Source organism: Hyposmocoma kahamanoa, unplaced genomic scaffold (genome assembly GCF_003589595.1).
Source record: "Hyposmocoma kahamanoa isolate Upper Pololo Valley unplaced genomic scaffold, ASM358959v1 80, whole genome shotgun sequence".
Classification (NCBI taxonomy): domain Eukaryota; kingdom Metazoa; phylum Arthropoda; class Insecta; order Lepidoptera; family Cosmopterigidae; genus Hyposmocoma; species Hyposmocoma kahamanoa.
This window is the reverse complement of record NW_020654051.1, coordinates 8,890,794-8,909,641: the sequence shown is the minus strand read 5'-3', so window position 1 is coordinate 8,909,641 and position 18,848 is coordinate 8,890,794. Positions and strand designations below refer to the sequence as shown.

Genomic DNA, 18,848 nt, shown 5'->3' with positions numbered 1-18,848 from the left:
TACTACCTTTCGGTTTTGAAGGGTCAAAGTAATGGTGAAATTACAGGCACGTGTGATTTGTCAACTTATATCTCAAGGTGACCGGCCCCTTAGAGCTTTATGACTTAAAGCACTGAGTGGCACTGCAACTGTCATCGACAGGCGTGTCGCTTACGACGACTGCGCTTGTCTAATCGTAACTGGGACAGAGCTCCAGAGACGAACAACGTGTGCAGAGAAAGAGGAATCGTAAAACGAAGTGCAGTGCAATGGCATCTTGAGACTAAGATTTTCCGTAGAGTGTAATGAGTGAGTATAAGAGCAGTGTCGAAAACTAAGTCCATCCTTAAGGTAGTTTGAGAAAGAGGTTAAACATTAGTTGTAAAGAAGTAAGGGATGGTATATGAGTATTCCGGCAAGCCGCTTAGGACGATAGTGAGAAACATGATCATGTTTACGCAAACCATATATGATTATATGTTGTTGTATTGTAAAAAGATGATAATAATGACTATGAGACATAAAGATGAATGTTAGTAGCGTAATTGCGTAAATTTTATAGAGCCAACCTCGGCGTACTTTATCTCACACCCATTAAGGAAATCCTCAGTGAAGCCAAGTTCAAAAGAAGCAAATATAATAGAAAGGAGATACGCGAGGATAAGAAACGAAAAAGGATCCTATTGGAAGACAGGCTTGATGAAATGTACCGTGTGATTTTTTTTAACTGGCACAGTATGGGGAAATCCGAAACCGAGATACGGGGAAACTGTTTTTGTCTTTTTTTGTGAAAATAATGTTTTACATTGATTTTAATTGATATTGTTGGACATTGACGTTATTAATATTGCAGTCACAAAAGTAACCAAAGCTGCCACACTGCTGCTTAATAATGATGACTTTTCAATGGAAGTTCTTTCGTGATCGTTGACAGAAAAATGGAAATTGCATTTGAACATATTCATAAATATTTTAGTAGCAGTAGACCTCCTTGTGAAACAGTTCGTCCAAGATAGTACTACCACTTTACCTATTGCTATACATAAATACACGCGATCGAATGGCATAAAAATTTTTTTGTAAAAATTGCCTTTTATCTCGCTGGCTGTACCATTTTTTTCAAAATCTGTGAATGCCAATCAAAATATCTTCAAAATTCATGGATAGTCTTCTAGAACCGTTTTCCTGTAACTACAGCGATTAAGGTAGCTGGCCTTGCTGCCCCGTCTCAAATTTACACCCTGTATACCCATTATAAATTTTATACGCGGTCTCTAGCGACGAATGTGACTGTAAAGTCATGATAAAGGTGGTGGTTAATCGACAATTTTATGAATGGTATGTGGTTTGGTCATTGTTGTAGTCACTTGAACAATGGTAACCAACGATTATTCCCACTAGTTCTGTTCTACAGTTCTGTTGACAGAACTACTGGTATTTTTCTTCCCCTATGTTCTAATATGTAATTATCTCTATATTATTGCGATGTAACACATTTGGCTAAGGCTAAATTCAGATGACAAACATTTAACACGCGTTTTCAAATCGCGCGTTTAGATGCTTATACATTTTACATAATTTGTTTATATCTATGTACACGCGTTATCGCCGGGTTCAGAGAAAATATTTTACAACATTATCGGTAGTGTACCTACGTGTTCAGATGACCTCGCGTTTTCGTTCACTGCTAGTACTTGCGCGCACCGCGCTTGACCCTCGTCATCTGAACGTACCATGTACGTACTCGTGACCCGTATGAACCCAGCCTAAGTTCATAATAAATGTGCGGTACCGCGTAGCGGTTCGAGGTGCAATCGTTCACATGACAACAGACGTGTGCGCGGTAGTCTACATTAATTGAGAATTGACATGGAGGAGTTAATTTGTTTGTGGATTTAAACTGAAACATCGAATAAAAAAGGCAAAGATGATACTGGGTGCATTTTATTTTAATTGAAACAATTTTTTCTAGCTTGTTTGTCACTTTATACCCCAACCTGTAGTATACCCTAAGCGAGTACCTATAGCAGTATCGCGTACTGTCGTGCTAACCCTGCTAAGACTACACGAAGAAAACAATTTACTATTTCATTACGTCGATTGCATCCTTTTTCAAACTGAAACTCAAAGAATCTTATTTCCTAGGTAAACAAATTACACTTAAAATAGTCTTAAAGTAATAATTTTCAGATTAAGCCCGAGTAAATTAAATAATGATACTATTTGCACTATGAATTTGGATCCACGCGTTCATGTGAACTTAGCCTTATCCTATGAAATTAAAGAAAAGTACACCACACTTTTTTCTTTGCAAAATTACTGCTGTCAAAGCAAGGTCATTGTCCAAATACCTTAGACTATGGATTTTTTTCCGTCCTCTAAGCCAAATACTAATGCAATGTTATAAGACGGAAAGAATTCTTATAAATAAAAAAAAAACGTCATCTATTCTAAGATCATTGGACTAATGACAATGACAGGCTATTCCCTTAGGCCATAATAGGATGCAATCTTTTATTTTTTTTCCACCATATAAGTGTAGGTTTTTAACAAATACGTCCATGGTTTTTAATTCTCTTTAACTCTGTTCTGTCAAACACAAGAGAAGAATAATTTACCAAGACTTCGCTGCATAGTGGAAAAAAAAATCTTGGCTGTGTGCTGTATGGTATCAAACCTTTGCCTTTTCCTTTACGGAAATAATGGAAAAAACAACAACAACAACAAATTGATATAGAATGTAAAAAACAACAACCAAGTATTAACAAACAATAAAAAGAAATGTAAAAACATATCACCGTGGCGGGATGTACCAAAAATCATTGTTGTGTTGCTGAGCTATTGTATCTTATTTAAACTTAAAATTTAAAAAACTTTAATTTAAAAGTATAAACCCAGCTATCATTGGCTATAGCACTTATTTTAGAACGCTGACAAAAACGTTCTATTACCAGTTTGTTACAAATATTTTTTCCAGAATCCGAACTTCGAAAATCCCATCATGCCAGATAGAAAGTTTATTAAGACCCTGTTTATAGAAACTGTGTTGTTCATTAGTTTATTCGCCCTCTTCAGCCACATGGCTGTCAACTTTTGGGAGCGTCATGTGATACAAAAGGAACTCGTCAAGATGAAATCCAGTTTATATACACTGAAGGTTCTATTTGTTTTACTTATAACGTAGTTTTTTCTACAAGTCTCAAAATCTTTATAAATGCTTCACAAGTCTATATGCTTTATATGTTAGTTGTAGTAGACCTCCTTGTGAAAGAGTTGGTTGAAGGAAGTACTGCCATATTACCTATTTCTGCCACGAAGCAGTAATGTGCTAATGCGTTCCGGTTTCGAAGGGTAAGGGTGCTGGTGAAATTACAGGCACATGGGAGTTATCAATTTATGTCTCGGCGCAGTGGCAGTAATCCTCAGATCTTTGAGATTTAAAGCCTGAGTGGCACTACAACTGTTATGGACAGGCGTGTAGCTTACCATCAGGCACACGACTAGTTCGTTCCATCACTTGAGATTTTAAAAAAACTATAACGATAGTATGAATGTAAACCGACGTATAACTGTAATCAAAACGATCTAAATATTCAATGTCAACGAGTTCAAGGTGTACTTACTATGGTTTACGATCGTAATCTTGTGTTCATAAACGCCTAGTTACACGATGAGAAAGTCGTAGCGCGCCCGCCGCACAACGATATAATTACACATTAATGGCGAATCTGAATTCTATTTACTAGGCAACAACATTTAAATTCCTCTGAATAATACAACCACCGCGCGGGAAGCCGCGTAGAACGTAAAAGCTAAGTAAATAGAGCGCATTTTGCCGTGACAGTTAGATGCACGCGGTCGCTGCGCGGCGGCAATGCCGACTCTGCCCGGTAACCGCGAGGCGGCCGCGCGGGGTGAGCGCCATGATATTCGAGATATTATGAGCACATGTATGTCTGTCGATACGTTAAAGTCGTTAAAACCACAATTTTAGCTATAATAATATGTTGTTTTCAGTCCTATTTTTTTTAAAGGCCTAACGCATATCATTGAGCCAGTGTGGCGGACTATGGCCTAAGCCTTCGCCAGAGAGGAGACCCGTGCCCAGTGCTGGGACGTATAAACGGGTTAATGATGGTGATCGTGAAGTTCCTAATTTGTATTGCACCTGTACCCAGAAGTAGAACTGTATAGGCCGACTATTATTACAAGCTATTTTATTTCAGGGCACCGTCAATAACATAGGACTTGCATATGATCACCTTCATGACGAATTGAAAACCCTCGTAGTATTCGCTGACAACCCATATCCAAGTGAGCGAGAATCATTCGAACAAAAACGTAACCCACAACGTAAGACACCAAAGTTTTTAGACTCTTACATGCAATCGTCATTCGAGTATGACGAGAAGGACATCAATGTAAAACCTTCCATTAGAAGTAGATCTCAACAAATATCTTCACTCTTCAAAATTTTACCCAAATCATGTAAAAACGCTACAACACAGAAAACACCGCTGTTAAGAAATGTCAATATACAAAAATGCAGCCATATATCTGCCAAGTCATGTAAATCGAGAAACAAGAACGTCGATAAATATGTCGATTTGGAATTTCCTATAGAAGACCATGTCCAAACTACATTAAGAAGTTATGGAAAAGACGTGGGACCTAAAACGACACTTTCACTGAAATCCACTGGAGTCACAGCGAAACCTGAATACCCCAATCACAGTCCCAAGGTTAGACCCAGATATGCCAGTCGATCCGGCTGCAGTTCCCGATACCATGAAAAATGCGCTCCTCATTAACACAGGTACTAAATAACTTTGTAGTTGAGCGTAATATAAATTTCTCCATTAACTTCCTTTTGATGGACGCACACCTGGCACGCGACAACGCGCGTTGACACCGCCGTCGGAATACGTTCAGATGACGAGAGGCCAAGCGCGGTGCGGGCAAGTACCTACCTGCAGCGCACGATAACGTGCGGTGATCTGTAGGTTAAGCACGAAATTTGACCTTTAATTGAGTAGTAACGTTAACGTATCGAACAATATTTAGGGCAATTGGAATAGCACCCCCGTGATCGTATTTGGTACTCTGAACCGGTACACTGTTAGTGCCTATAGTCCTAAACACGCGGCGACGCGCGTATGCAACGGTGGCTCGCGTTAATAGAGACGAAATAAGGGCCATGCATTCCTGGTAACTCATCAGTGATACATCACTTATAAATATCAACGCTCGTTTTGCCTGAAATTACAAATTAGAAAGCTGAAATAGTACAGCGCCACCAACTGACCTGTATGTACGTTTCCGTATATTCCAAAAATATTCTGTATTTATTGTAATAAAGATAATATATCTAACAATGGCGTGCTGTTCCATTCGGTGGTGTGGGGAAAAACAGCAATACTTCTAATTACAAAACAAACAGAACCAAATCTCATCGGTAATTAAATATTAAATATGTAATTTTGCAATTTTCGTCCATTATAGCTCAAGTTAACTGGTCGTTTTGAAGTAAAATATTTGACGACACCCGTCAATTGTTTCGAATTGGGGCTGGCCAATCGGAACGCAGTTGTAACAATAATGATATGGCAGACTAGTTTCAAGCAAATTAAATGACATTTCGTCTCTATTTCTTGTTATAAACTCGATCTTGAGGCATCTAGTTGCTAACATTGTTCGTACTATGTCACTGAGACGTCTGTAAACCCCGCCCGCAAGCAGAAAGTATAGTACGTGTGACGCACTATGAGTTTCCGGAATGAATAAGAAAAAAATACTATAAATGGTCAGAAATGAGTTTATTGTTTCTCAAAATATTCTCCGTTAGTGTTAATGCTCTTTTTCATACGAATGAACCAATTTTGAAAACATTTATGCCACTCCTCCGTGAAAATCTCTGAAACATATTTTTCTTACTCTTCGACAGCCTCTTCAGTTATTAATTTTTGGAAATAAATAAAAGTCACAAGGTGGCAGATCGGGACTGTACGCGAGACGACTCATAAAGTCAACGTTGTTCACCGTCAAAAATTCATTTGTTTGTCTGGCCGTGTGAGAACTGGCATTATCGTGGCGCAAGATGATTCAGCGTTTACGGTTATTTTTACGGAGTTTGTCAATAACTTCCGGCAAACAAATGGTTGTGTACCAATCACTATTCACGGTACAACGATTCTCCAAAGCAACAGTAGCCACGTGTCCAGTTCTATTAAAAAAAGTAGCAATCATCCGCTTAAAGGCACTTTGCACGCGCGCCACTTTGGTTGGTTTCGGCTCATTTCGAAAGACTAATGCGCTCTATTGCTGCTTTGTTTTGGGATCGTAACTATAAATCTATGTTTCATCACCTGTTACTATGTCCAACACCAAATTTGACGCCCCGTCGTTGAATCTGGTAAGCATGGCATTGCACCAAGTGACGCGATCCGTTTTTTGAGCCTCACTCAAATTGTGTGGGATCCTCCGAGGGCACAGCATTTTCACACCCAAATGTTTATGTAGTATTGATTGTATTTGGCTCATGCCTATGCCTAAAGATGCCCGAATTTCATAGTATGTCACATGCCTGTCTGTTTTGATCATACGGCGCACAGAATCGATGTTTTTGTTGTTCACAGCAGTGGGCGGGCCCATCGGGTAGCGGGACCATCACGAAATTCACCACTGAGATTCACACGACCGCGTTTGAATTATGTAAACCAGCTATAAATAGTCGTCTTGCATGGTGCTTCATCGCCAAAAGCAGTTTGAAGCCGAACGAAGCTCCGCTGAGCTGTTAAATTCTACTTAAAGTCGTAGAAAATCATACTACGAAAATTTTCACGAGTTAAATCCATGGCGATGTAGACAACCAATTTCTAAAATGACGCCACATTGTAAATAAAAACAAGTGACAGTCAGATAAAACAAACTGTATTCTACAGCCAAAGAGTTCCGTTTTCATATGTTGTAATTACTTTTTAAATATTGTTTATGTACGTGGCTAGTTCCGGAAACTTATAGTGTGCCCTATGTAGCAGTAGATTTATCATCATCATCATTATGAAAGTCGTCCAGGGAAGTAATATAATAATAATAATGACGCACACACTCAACATACTAGCACTAGCGAAACCCTGTGTCGCGTAAGGTCGTCATGGACACGCATGTGCTGCCACCTTACCTATTGTCAAGCAGTACCATAAGCATTATTGATAATCGGTTTTGAAAGGTGCTACTGACATTACAGGTACATGGGACTTTTCAATTTATGTCTCAGAGTAATTAAAAAAAAAAATGAGTAATTACCCATTTAAATTGTGAGCAAGCCTTAATAATGAGTATTAATAAAAAATGTTCTTCTCCTATGCTATCATTAGTTGCTTAACAATGTTTTGTTACTAAACATTCTATGTCGAATTTAAAAGTTCATTATGCAATGTATTATTTCATTGCAAAAATTGGCTTCCATTCAATTCCACTATAATTTAAATTGACCCTAAAGCGCCCCGTAAACGATCAAATAGTTTGTCAAATTTTACATGTTTTGATGGCACTTCACAGGGCTATATTATATTTGTGTATTTGATACATTTAACAAATAAGCGCCATGTGTAGTTGCATGTGTGACAAAGTATTTGCCTTGTTTGCCTATTCGACAAATACAGCAAACACCAAAATCGCGTTACGCGCTGGACGATTTGTCGACGCACATCAAAAGAGACAAATAGGCAAATAAGCAAACAAACCGTCCACACTATGGACATATTCATTATTTTAACCCCTTATTTTCACAATCATATTAGACAGTGTTTACATACATACATAAGCTCACGCCCTAGTCCCACAGGAGGGGTAGGCAGAAACCACGGAACGCCACTTTGCTCTATCCTGACACATCTCTCGAGGCTCACATACATCAACTACCCTTTTCATATAACTTCTTTTATTCTTGTCACTTCGGATCCCAGCCTTTTTGAGGACATCACTGATCTGATCAATGTAAGTCCTTCTGGGACGTCCTTTTCAAAACCCTTCCATCCACATTCGCATCGTAAACCTGTTTGGTAATTCTTCTTACATCCATCCGCTCTACATGCCCAAACCACCTTCCTTTCTCTATTCTAGTCACTATATCGTCTTTCAAGCCACATATTTCACATAATATTGTATTCTTCACTCTATCACTCAATTTTATTCCACAAATTTTCCTCAACGATCTCATTTCCACTGCATTAATTTATTTACTTGTCAGTGTTTACTTGTCAAGTAATTTTCCAAGTACATCAAACACCCAATAACGAATACAAAACAATAAGCATGTGAAGTGTTGCCATTTGTCAAACTGTTTGATCGTCTGCGGTCGTGTTTGATCCCTTTTTATGATAATCTATATGTTTGAAGGAAATCTAGAATGACGGCGTGTTTGATAAACATGTTTGAAGGTATGCTGGCATACTTGTCAATTGAAACTTCAGTTGTCGCCTTTGCGTTCACACCTTGCTAGATTCCGTATAGTATTATCTATAGTCGTCACAAAATAATAGATCATATTTGACACATGTCATCGCAACGTAAATAGTGATGTGAACTGCAATATCGGTAACCAGTTTAAACGATTCTCACGAGAAATCGATTAAAAATTTTAGGAGTTTGTAATCGTTTAGGTTATTTTTCTGTTCATTGCTTTTCAGTTCTAGATATATCAATCAACATTTATTTAAACGTTATACAGTTTAATAGAAATAATAAGTAAGTATTTTAAGTGAGCACAACGGCAACCTGTACTTGTTGTTGTATTGTAGTTATACATTAGCATAGTTCACGAGGATAACCTGTACGTAAATAACAAAATTCTGAAGTAAAACAAAAGACCTCCTTATTGGAATTTTTTATTTATCAACGTCATCGGAAGATGAACCAAAACCATCTGTTGAGCTAGTTTCACCAGTCCATATAATTAACTCGTTTTCAATTAAATTATCAATATTAACATCTCTGTCAAAATCTTCTTTTATTAGTTTTCTAGTTTTTTCCACCACCTTTCTCCAGTCTTCCTTTGTTACTTTAGTACATGCTTCCTTTAATAAAGTCATCATTTTTTTTGTGGAGAACGGTGGCTTAGTATTATTACGTCCTGCGTAGCCTGTAAAAAAAAAACACTGTTGTAAAATAGTAATGTTCCTTCACAGTGATATTACAAATTCGAAAGTTTATATGTTACCTCTTTACATTTGTACTTTATTAAAATATGCTACTAGTACAAAATAAGTCTTAATATATACGAATTTAAAATAACAGTATTAAATGCAAAAATATTAACCTTTAATTTGAGCCCAAATCAACTCAATAGCATTGTATTGACAGTGGTACGGCGGTGTCCTTATAATTTTATGTCCATGCTCAAGTGCCAATTCATCAATTTCATACCTAAGTTTTGTAGGTCTATGCTCTCGCACTAATCTTAACAATTCCACTTTCAATAGCTCCATGTCAGCTTCGACACCATTCCTCTGTAGCCATGCCACCAAATCAGCCTTTTTATTTGCCTGAGTCGGCGCTCGATCTATTTGAACCGAATGATACGATGCATTGTCCATAATTATTGTACATTGTTCGGGGAGGTTCTGAAGTAAAGTTTTAAACCACTCTTTAAATTTGTTTGCGTCCATTTCTTCGTGATATTCTTTTGTACTTTTTGATTCAAATGCTAGTAAAGCATTATTAACGAAACCTCCCCCGGCTGATCCAGCATGGCAAATTATGAGGCGACCACCTTTTCCCATTGGCACTTTCGAGCTGGATGCTTTAGTGTCGTCGGTCCATGATTGTGGTACTGTGTGGTTTGAGTTCAACCAAGTCTCATCGATAAACACAACATTATCCCAATTTGTAATTTTATTCATTTCTCTCAAAAATGAAACTCTTTGTAATATTAAATCATGTCTTTCCATCATAATATTTCTTTTGTCAGACTTCTTGTATTTAAAACCAATTTTTTTCAAAATTGTAATCAGTGAGGTAGCACTCCCAGTAAATAAGCCAAGCTCTCGAAGTGATACCAACAATTTACTCACAGTAGGGTACTCGTGTCTAGTATAATATGTATAAACATGGTTACGAATAGCGTCTGCATCGAACGTGTCGATACCTGTTACAGGCTTGCTTTTCTTCCTCTTTCTAGGCGTATGTAATACGTTTTCTTGAGAGCCGGAAGGCCCATATTTTTCTTGTATGATGGTGTGTACCGTTCTTTTGCCGATTCCAAGTGCACTTGCGACGCGATTTTGCACTTGTGTCACTGGTAATAGAGGTCCACCATTAAGTGACTCCCTTTCGAAATAGTCGTGTAATTTCACAACCAGTTCGCGAGTCTGGCTATTTAAAGCACGTCCTCTTTTCGACATGTTGAAAAAGAGTTCACACAGAATCAAGTCCAAAATATCCAAGCCAAGGTCAACGAGATTGAAAATAGAAGTAGTCCAAAAGCACAGCCGAGTCACAAGAAAAAACACCACGAATAACCAAGCGTACAGTCAACTTCCAAGACGGCGAAAGACTGCGCGGGCGCCGATGCAGAGTGACGCTAAATCGACATCAGTGTTGCCGTTTCAGAATTTGCGATAAAGAAAAGGAAATACAAATCTGACTTTACGGTTCTGTCTACTATAAATACTAGTATACTCAGTCTAATTTTGTAAGCACTTTAAAATTTTTGTTTTTGTAATTAAATAAGTCATTTTTTTAAGTGAAACCGATTTGACTCGATGATAGTCGGCGCGTATTGGTTACAACATTATTATTAAAAAGAATTATTTCTTTGTAGACTGAAGATGTAACTGTTTATAAGACGTTTCGGAGTAACCCAAAATTGGATTTTATTTTGGAATTCCTGCGAAAATAATACTTGAAATATGTTTCTTTCATAATGTATAGACCTTCAATAAAATTTATGTATTTTTTTAAAACCCAATAAGTTATTAATTGCTTATTTACTGTTTCGTTGATTGCATTCAACGTTACATACTATCGACTGGTTTAGCTGTCAAATATGATCTATTATTTTGTGACGACTTTAGTAATTAAATAAGTCATTTTTTTTAAAGTGAAACCGATTTGACTCGATGATAGTCGGCGCTTATTGGTTACAACACTATTATTAAAAGAATTAGACTGAAGATGTAACTGTTTATAAGACGTTTCGGAGTAACTCAAAATTGGATTTTATTTTGGAATTCCTGCGAAAATAATACTTGAAATATGTTTCTTTCATAACGTATAGACCTTCAATAAAATTTATGTATTTTTTTAAAACCCAATAAGTTATTAATTGCTTATTTACTGTTTCGTTGATTGCATTCAAAGTTACATACTATCGACTGGTTTAGCTGTCAAATATGATCTATTATTTTGTGACGACTATAGTTCTGTGCGCAATATTTCGTTTAACAAATATTCGTGAATATATTTTTCCGTTAATTTCAACCATTCTCTCGACTATAGGTTCCCAAACTTTTTGGCTCACCGCCCACTTAGGCAAGATAAAAAAATTTCAACACCTACCGCTCATGCGTAAGGCAGATTCACCTGAGAAGAATGAGCAAGAAACTCTAGGGGTTGCTCTTTGTAAATAACATTTGTACACATTCAACATTTACAATATTTTTTTTTCTTTCAAATATTTGAGATCGAGACTACCTCCATGAGCTAAACGGGATACTACCACGGATTTTTGTTATCCAAGTACGCGGAAGTTGTATAATAAACCTTTAAAGTTTTTGTTTCACTATAGTTTTAAACCTCGTGAATGGCAAATTTTGTAATCAACCGGAATCTTGTTATAGAAAAATATAATATACATTGCCCCTTAATTGAATTTGTGACTGTGAAGACGACTATCTAGAACAGCTTAATTTATTTTTATCCTCGTATTAATGTTATGTCTGTCACTATTTTTCATAAAGAAATTACTATTCCGCTTAACATAAATTACATCTCTGCACTATAACTAGTATTGTATGTACGAGTGTGTGCCCAGGCAAGAATCTGCCCTACGTCGAACAAAGCATATTTTATTTCCTTCCAACCAATGCAAGGCATTCTTACATCGTCGACCTCATCATCACTTTCCATCAGGTGAGATGGAGGTCAAATGCGCACTTATTATAAATAAAAATGGGCCGTACACGGTAAAAACAGATTACTTAGAAAAAGACAAAATTCTTTATATGAAGATAAATTTATTAAATCCAACAAAACGATCCTCTCCCTATAGACGCTAGAGAATAATTACTTGATAATAGTAAAAAAACATCTCAAAAGTGTATTTTTGTTATAAGACAGAAATATTTAATCCAAGAGCAAATTAATTTACTTCAAGTCACAAAGCCACTCTAAATTCAACAAAATATTTGTTTGTTATTAGAAATGTCCGATTTTGATTTGAAAAAAAAAAGAATGAAAAATTGAGAGGTACTTAATTACTTGACTGAAGATTTATGTTTTCTAATATCAAAAAGGGTAAGTTTATAGGGTTATGGACCCAACAGTATGTCGCACTGGCGTGAAAGTACACCAGTTCAGTGCCAAACCATACTTGAGGACCATTCAGTACCGTATAAATGCTACAGTGGCAGAAAACACTAACAATTCTAAATATATGAGATGACTTTATACTATTGAAGTTAACAAAACGATAGCGCGTTTCAGAGTACAAGTAATGCCATCTAGCAGTGGCGTGATGGAATTAGTTCCATCCACTTTAACATTCCACTTTAACATGCAATTAGTTGCATGTTAAAGTTGTGCTTGTTACAAATGTAGTTTGATTTCATGCTGTAACCAAATTTCTTAAAATATGACTATAAATAACACCCTAACAAACTAGAGATACTACGTATTGTTTCTTTGGATAATGACTGTTTATGATTTTTATGATTACAATCACAAGTAAAAGTAAACGTTACCGTGTGCGGCTTCGGCGACATGTCACGACATCATTGACTATGAAAACGCAACGAAATGTTGCTTTAAGAATATAATCTAGAATTTAGAATATTAATCTGAATAGAAAAGTACTTCTTTTTTTGTTTAAGAATATATTTTCTTAAAATACACCCAAGAAATTTTGAATTCATTTAAGATTATTTAAATTTGATGTAAGAGGTAAAAATTTCTTGATGTAAGTAATGTCCAATTAATTGATTAGAAATGAAATAAAATCTTGAAGTGAACGTATTTGTCTCAAAGTTAGAATAAAGTTAAGAGTAAAATTATATTAGAAAAAGATAAGCAGTATTTTTGTAATGACAATATTTTATTACTTTTAACAAATATTTTTTCAGAATTAGCAAATATTTTGAGAAATTGCCCTTTCTTATTAGTAGAAATCCTTTTTTTCTGTGTAGCCACAAATAAAAGTCTTTCGTGTTATTGTAATTTTTTTTTCCAGATATTTATTGGCTGACTCAGGCTAACTCGTGCGTGTGACTCGCAGCGGAATACAACATTTTTTTATACCAGAATAAATAAATAATACTATGCTGTCATTGTTTTTTTTTTACACTATTAATTTTGAATAACTTGCTGGTATTTGCGATACTGCGGTATTATTATTATTAGAGCCCTTCAAACGGTGTAGTTGGTTATCTGGTCTTTTGCGTGCTCTGTGAGTAGCCCTCATGTATTTTAAATTATATACATGGGGATATACGTCTGATTTAGGGCACACATGGGTGACGGGACATTGGTTTTGTTCCATGATATCAGATAGATCATTCAGTATTCCCATTTGCTCTTGGATCTTTGGAAGTTCTTCAGTAAACATGGTAAACTTTGATTCCAGTTCTTGGTAGTTACTTTTTATTATTATCAAGTTTTGCTGAAAGAGTGAAATATTCAATTAAATGTAGAATAAGTTTAAACTTATGGAATTAAGTAGGTAAGATAGATAATATATATTATGTAGGTACTTTTAAGGTTTGTTGTGCCCCTACGACAATTGGTAGAGCAATGCCGTCGAAACAACTAAAAGTGAGTACCAATTAACAAGTAAGATTTTGCATTTCCAATATTTACAATTACATTACATTACAATTAAAATTCATGGACAGTACCTAAATAGTACCGCACATAAAAATGTCAGTATACTTTTTGCTGTAGTGCTTATTATATTGATTCAATATAAAATGTTCAATGTATGTAAATCTTTTAATTTTTAACCGATTTTATAAAAAGGAGGAGGTTCTTAATTCGACTGCTTTTTTTGTACGACTGTTACGCGAAAAATTTGTGACCCAACTTTGATGATTATTTTTTTGTTGGAAAGAGGGTATCTCATTATTGGTCCCATTTAAATTTGAAGAAAAATTTCACCTCCAAGAGCGGCAAATAGATGCTATTCCACGAACTTTTGAGGTCGGTTTTTTTTAGTACTCTGTACTAAGATTGTCAGTACGTTGTTTATACTTCTTTACGCAAAAGTACTACTGTGGCAAAAGCACTACACGGAAAGCAGTTGGAACTCGCACTCGAACAGTAAAGCTCGTAGTTGTTTTTTTAACATCCATACTAGCGGAAACAGGGTACCGTAACGTCATATTCTAACATTTAATTTTACGGTAAACATTGTTACATTAAATACTGTTGTGTCTATGAATGGGTTAACCAAGACAGTAAAATTTGTAGTAAAATAATAAGTGTTCAGACTCAATCTTACTTTATTAGTATTATATTGCCTCCGTGGTCGAACGATTACCATGCTGGACTGTCACGCAGACTCTCGGGTTCGATTCTCGGACCGGGAGAAAAAATTGTATAGGGAACGAAATAAATGTAGTTATTTCTTTCGTAAGTTTGGGTGTAATTTATGGTTATTGTCTATGTGTGTGTCCGTGGCACCCGCGATACAGGGTTTACTTAAAGTGAAAAAAAATTGAACCATTTGTCAATTTCAATACTTGGTTCTTTTACTAAAATTTATCTGGACTCTGCTGTGAAACACGCCTATTTGCAGTTTTTTTACTTTTATGAAATAATCTTCACTTCATCGATTCAATGGCAACATAATTTGTATTTTTCTGATGTATAAAACTAATTCTGAGTAGCTTATATTAGTGATAACTGTAAATACTAATTTAATAAAATTGTACACGGTTTTAGAACATGAAAATTTACTGTATTTTTGTTTATTTTATTAAATAGTCATTGAGTATAGCTGTTTGTAAAAGCGTTCGTCCAGGAAAGTACTGCCACCTTACCTACTTCTGTCGTCAAGCAGTAACATGAGCATTACAGCGTTCCAGTTTGGAACGGTAAGGGTGCTAGTGAAATTACAGGTACATGGGACTAGATAATTTATGTCTCAGGGTAACGGACTCAATGGGAGTGCCACTCATATCTTTGCGATTCAAAGCACTGAGTGGCATTCAAAGTGCTATGGGCAAACGTGACGCTTACCACCGGCGAACGACTAGTTCGTTCCGCCACTTGGTGTCATAAAAAATTAGGATATCACCTAAAAAACAATATCCATGTTGTTTGACATTATTGCGATTAATCGATATACCAAGTATTAGATCTTTCATTCCGCTTAATACCACCGCCAAGTACTAAATGCTATAAAACTTCCAACCCTATTCTAATACAAAGCCAATACCGAAGAGTGGAAAAGAAAAGCAAATGAAGGACCCACCGCAATATGATCAATATTTTCTGTAAGTGCCATAAGGTTACTTTTTGCATTGCACGTGCTACAATGGTACTCCAAAGTAAAGTACACAAGAGCGACCAAACTTGTAAGTACGAAAACGTTGTACAGGAAACTCGTGATACGGCCAGATTGCTCACTAGGCTGCGAAGGCATTGAATGCGCCAAGTTGTACTGAAAAGGGTACCGATGATGTTCCCTTCGGCAGCAGCGCTCCATCTTTCTGCGCTTCCTCCGTGACCCTTTCATCGAGTCCAAAGTTATTTATTATTTTGACATTACCAATAAAAACTGATTTGTATTTTTTTTTTAGTCGACACTTATCTTTTTATTACATTTTTCCACTGTGTCTTAGCAAAACCAATGGCCTTCACCAGTGGTGATTCAACTTTTACGAAATAATTTGACTTAATTTGAGCTCACAGACAATGAATATGACACGAATATGAATAGTTGATGAATGGTTTGCCAGTTTGTACATGACACCATAGACAACAACAGGTTGTAATTGTTCAGTGTGATAAGACAATTCCGTAAATTTTAAAGATATCAAAAATCTTTAAAGGAGTATAGAAAGTACTATAAAGTAGTATAGAAAGTAATGATTAAAACGTTTTACTTTTTAGTCCTTCATTTAATAACATCAAATAACAAAAACAAAGTAATGTTTATTTTTAAGTAAGTACAAAATTTTGTATTCAAAGCAGTTGTTCAAAGTAAGGAAATTAAAGCTTATCTGCGAATGTCATATTAAATGTATGGGAGCGTTTAACGTTACAATTTTTGATATTACTAGTTTTATTTTTAAAAAGTTACTGAGTTTGTTTTACTCATCACTTCATCATGATCACTTTCCATCAGGTGAGATGAAAGTCTAGTTATTTTTTATTAACAATAAAAACTCATTAGGTAATGTACTGTCGATATCGTTCAAAGGTTGTCAACTGTGGTGTGGCTTACTTAATTGCATTTGCATTGTCATGCAATTGCATTGCATCCCATATACATAACTGAAACATGGCTCCTGCAAACTGCTCCTTGAATTTTCGATAACCTTATTACCAGTTTTTTATTTTGCGCCACCTATTGTAGACTTATAGAACCTGGTGGTAGAGTCCGTGGTTTTCTTATTCATTACACTTGGGACAACGAGATATAACTGTGCTAGTTCAGAATGTTTTTTAAAGATGGTGTGACACTACTTTTTGGTAAATCACAGAATTGTAATGGCAAAAGTTACCGCTATATTATATGATTCAAATTAGTTTATTATCGATTCTACTGCAGAACTTTATCATGCCTACTAAATATTCTAAAAACCTGCTCTTGTTTGAAAATTGCCAATCAAAGACAACGAAAACTACATAGATAATTAGCCAACAGTATTGTGCTAATGAGTATTTACAATATATTGTTAAAAACATCCGGACTAGAAATTCTTAGTAAGCTAAAGGAAATATCACATCCCTACTAACTCTGATAGAAATGGAAAAAGAGGCTTATAAATATTTCACGTTGAAACGTATTTTTTTAAATAAGTTTACTTGTAAAATGCTTTTAAAACGTTTTTTGAATGAGCCTTCAAATTCGTTTAGTAAACGATTAAGCCTATACATTTTATTATTTTATGCACTGCTTTACCAGATCTACATTGTGTTGAGAGCGAAAAGCGAGAGTAGGCCACTAGGTCTCCATGTAAAAAGTTTATTTATAAATAAAAGTATAACTTTGGTTTGGGGAACATAGATGGTGTGACTCGCCACATAAGCATGTTGTAAAGAATAAAATTGTTGAGTATTCAGCAGAGCAACGTTTACGACAGGTAAAATAGTAAGCGTGCTTGTGTGCATGAAAAAAAAAATTAAAATATTTTTCGTTTACACGCCCACCTCTAGACATTATGCATAATTTGCAGTTACTACAATGTGCTATATTGGAATAAATCAAAGGGACTTAAAGGGGAAATAACTTAAATGCTGAATATAGCTAAATTTACCACGAAATGTTCTTTTTCTTAATATGAATAACCGCATTCACGGGATTTTTAAAAAGCTTGCCTGGAATGGAACAAATAAAATGCAAAAAATCTCACTATTGTATCGTACTATCGGATAGGATCAATAATAAGGATACATTGTCTCCAATAAACGTTGTGTAATGTTAATGTCGACTCTAACGTGAGTACACGAAGGCATTAAACACTAAATACCTACCTACGCAAATTGCAATCTTTTGCAGACAATTCGAAAATGTCACGAAATACAAAAAAAAATCAATAAAATGTCGTTTAAATTATTAAAATGACTTAAATATACTTTTATTTTGCTTGGAAAATACTACAATATTTCTTTTTCTTTTACAAGTTACTATAACTTGTAAAACAAATATTGGAATAAATGAAATAATTAAAATCCGAATATGGGCTAACGACAACCTGACTGACTGATATACAAAGGTACTACAAAAGGTACAGGGCATTTTCGAAAAATATTTTCTATTAATTGTTGTAAGAGTATATTTTCAATTCTAAATCCGATATTATCACGATGAAGTTGAGAGGAGCAGAAGTACTGTTCAAACTTCATGTACATTTTTAGTAAATATTCCCAAGTAATTAAATAACAACTAGAGTCCACAGGTTTCGGAATATAATAGATGGGTCTAAAGTAAAAGCAGCTATGATCAAAATACTACAGTGCAGTGTCATCCCAATTACTGAATACATAGAAATTTCAATTGTCATTCCGGAAGATGGATCCAAGTTCTCAATCCAATCCCGTCCTTCTTCCAACTCGCCCTATTGCTGCTATTACATCGAGACGTTAGAGCGAGACATATATATAAACCTCGCGTGCTCTTTCCCACTCTTTGTATTCCATACTTGGTTTTCGTTTTAACGTCTTTCGTTTAGAGTTGCGTTGATATCGACAATTTGATTTGTCGGTATATCACTTTTCAAGAACCACTCTTGTGCTTGTGTTATAAGTAAAAGGCAAGGACTTATTTTTTCTCACTCGAGACAAAGTTTTGTCCAAAGAACACAGTTGAAGTCCACTTCAAATTATGTCCAGTTTATCGATTACCATTAACTTACTTGACACAGAGATTTTTCAAACCTCAAGTTATTATTATTCCCAAAAACTGTAAATATTTACAGACACAATAG

At 35.5% G+C, this 18,848-nt stretch overlaps 2 protein-coding genes across 3 annotated transcripts; one reads left to right on the top strand and one right to left on the bottom strand.

The window, feature by feature from the left end:
* Positions 1–2,852: 2,852 nt before the first annotated feature.
* Positions 2,853–13,521, top strand: LOC113233852. 2 transcript variants are annotated; one of them, XR_003310754.1, is made up of 4 exons: positions 2,853–3,136; positions 4,206–4,332; positions 4,488–4,795; positions 13,427–13,521. XR_003310754.1 is itself a non-coding variant. In XM_026469072.1 (4 exons), exons 1-3 carry the CDS (start codon positions 2,981–2,983, stop codon positions 4,788–4,790), a joined length of 471 nt encoding a protein of 156 aa, XP_026324857.1. In that variant the 5' UTR covers positions 2,858–2,980; the 3' UTR covers positions 4,791–4,795; positions 13,427–13,521. The 2 variants fall into 2 exon arrangements, 1 of the variants encoding a protein (XP_026324857.1); XM_026469072.1 differs by having other exon boundaries at positions 2,858–3,136; positions 4,603–4,795.
* LOC113233851 lies at positions 13,478–16,054 on the bottom strand. Its single transcript, XM_026469071.1, has 2 exons — positions 15,668–16,054; positions 13,478–13,855 (listed from the first exon to the last, which is right to left on the bottom strand). Exons 1-2 carry the CDS (start codon positions 15,929–15,931, stop codon positions 13,535–13,537), a joined length of 585 nt encoding a protein of 194 aa, XP_026324856.1. The 5' UTR covers positions 15,932–16,054; the 3' UTR covers positions 13,478–13,534.
* Between the last annotated feature and the right edge of the window lie 2,794 nt (positions 16,055–18,848).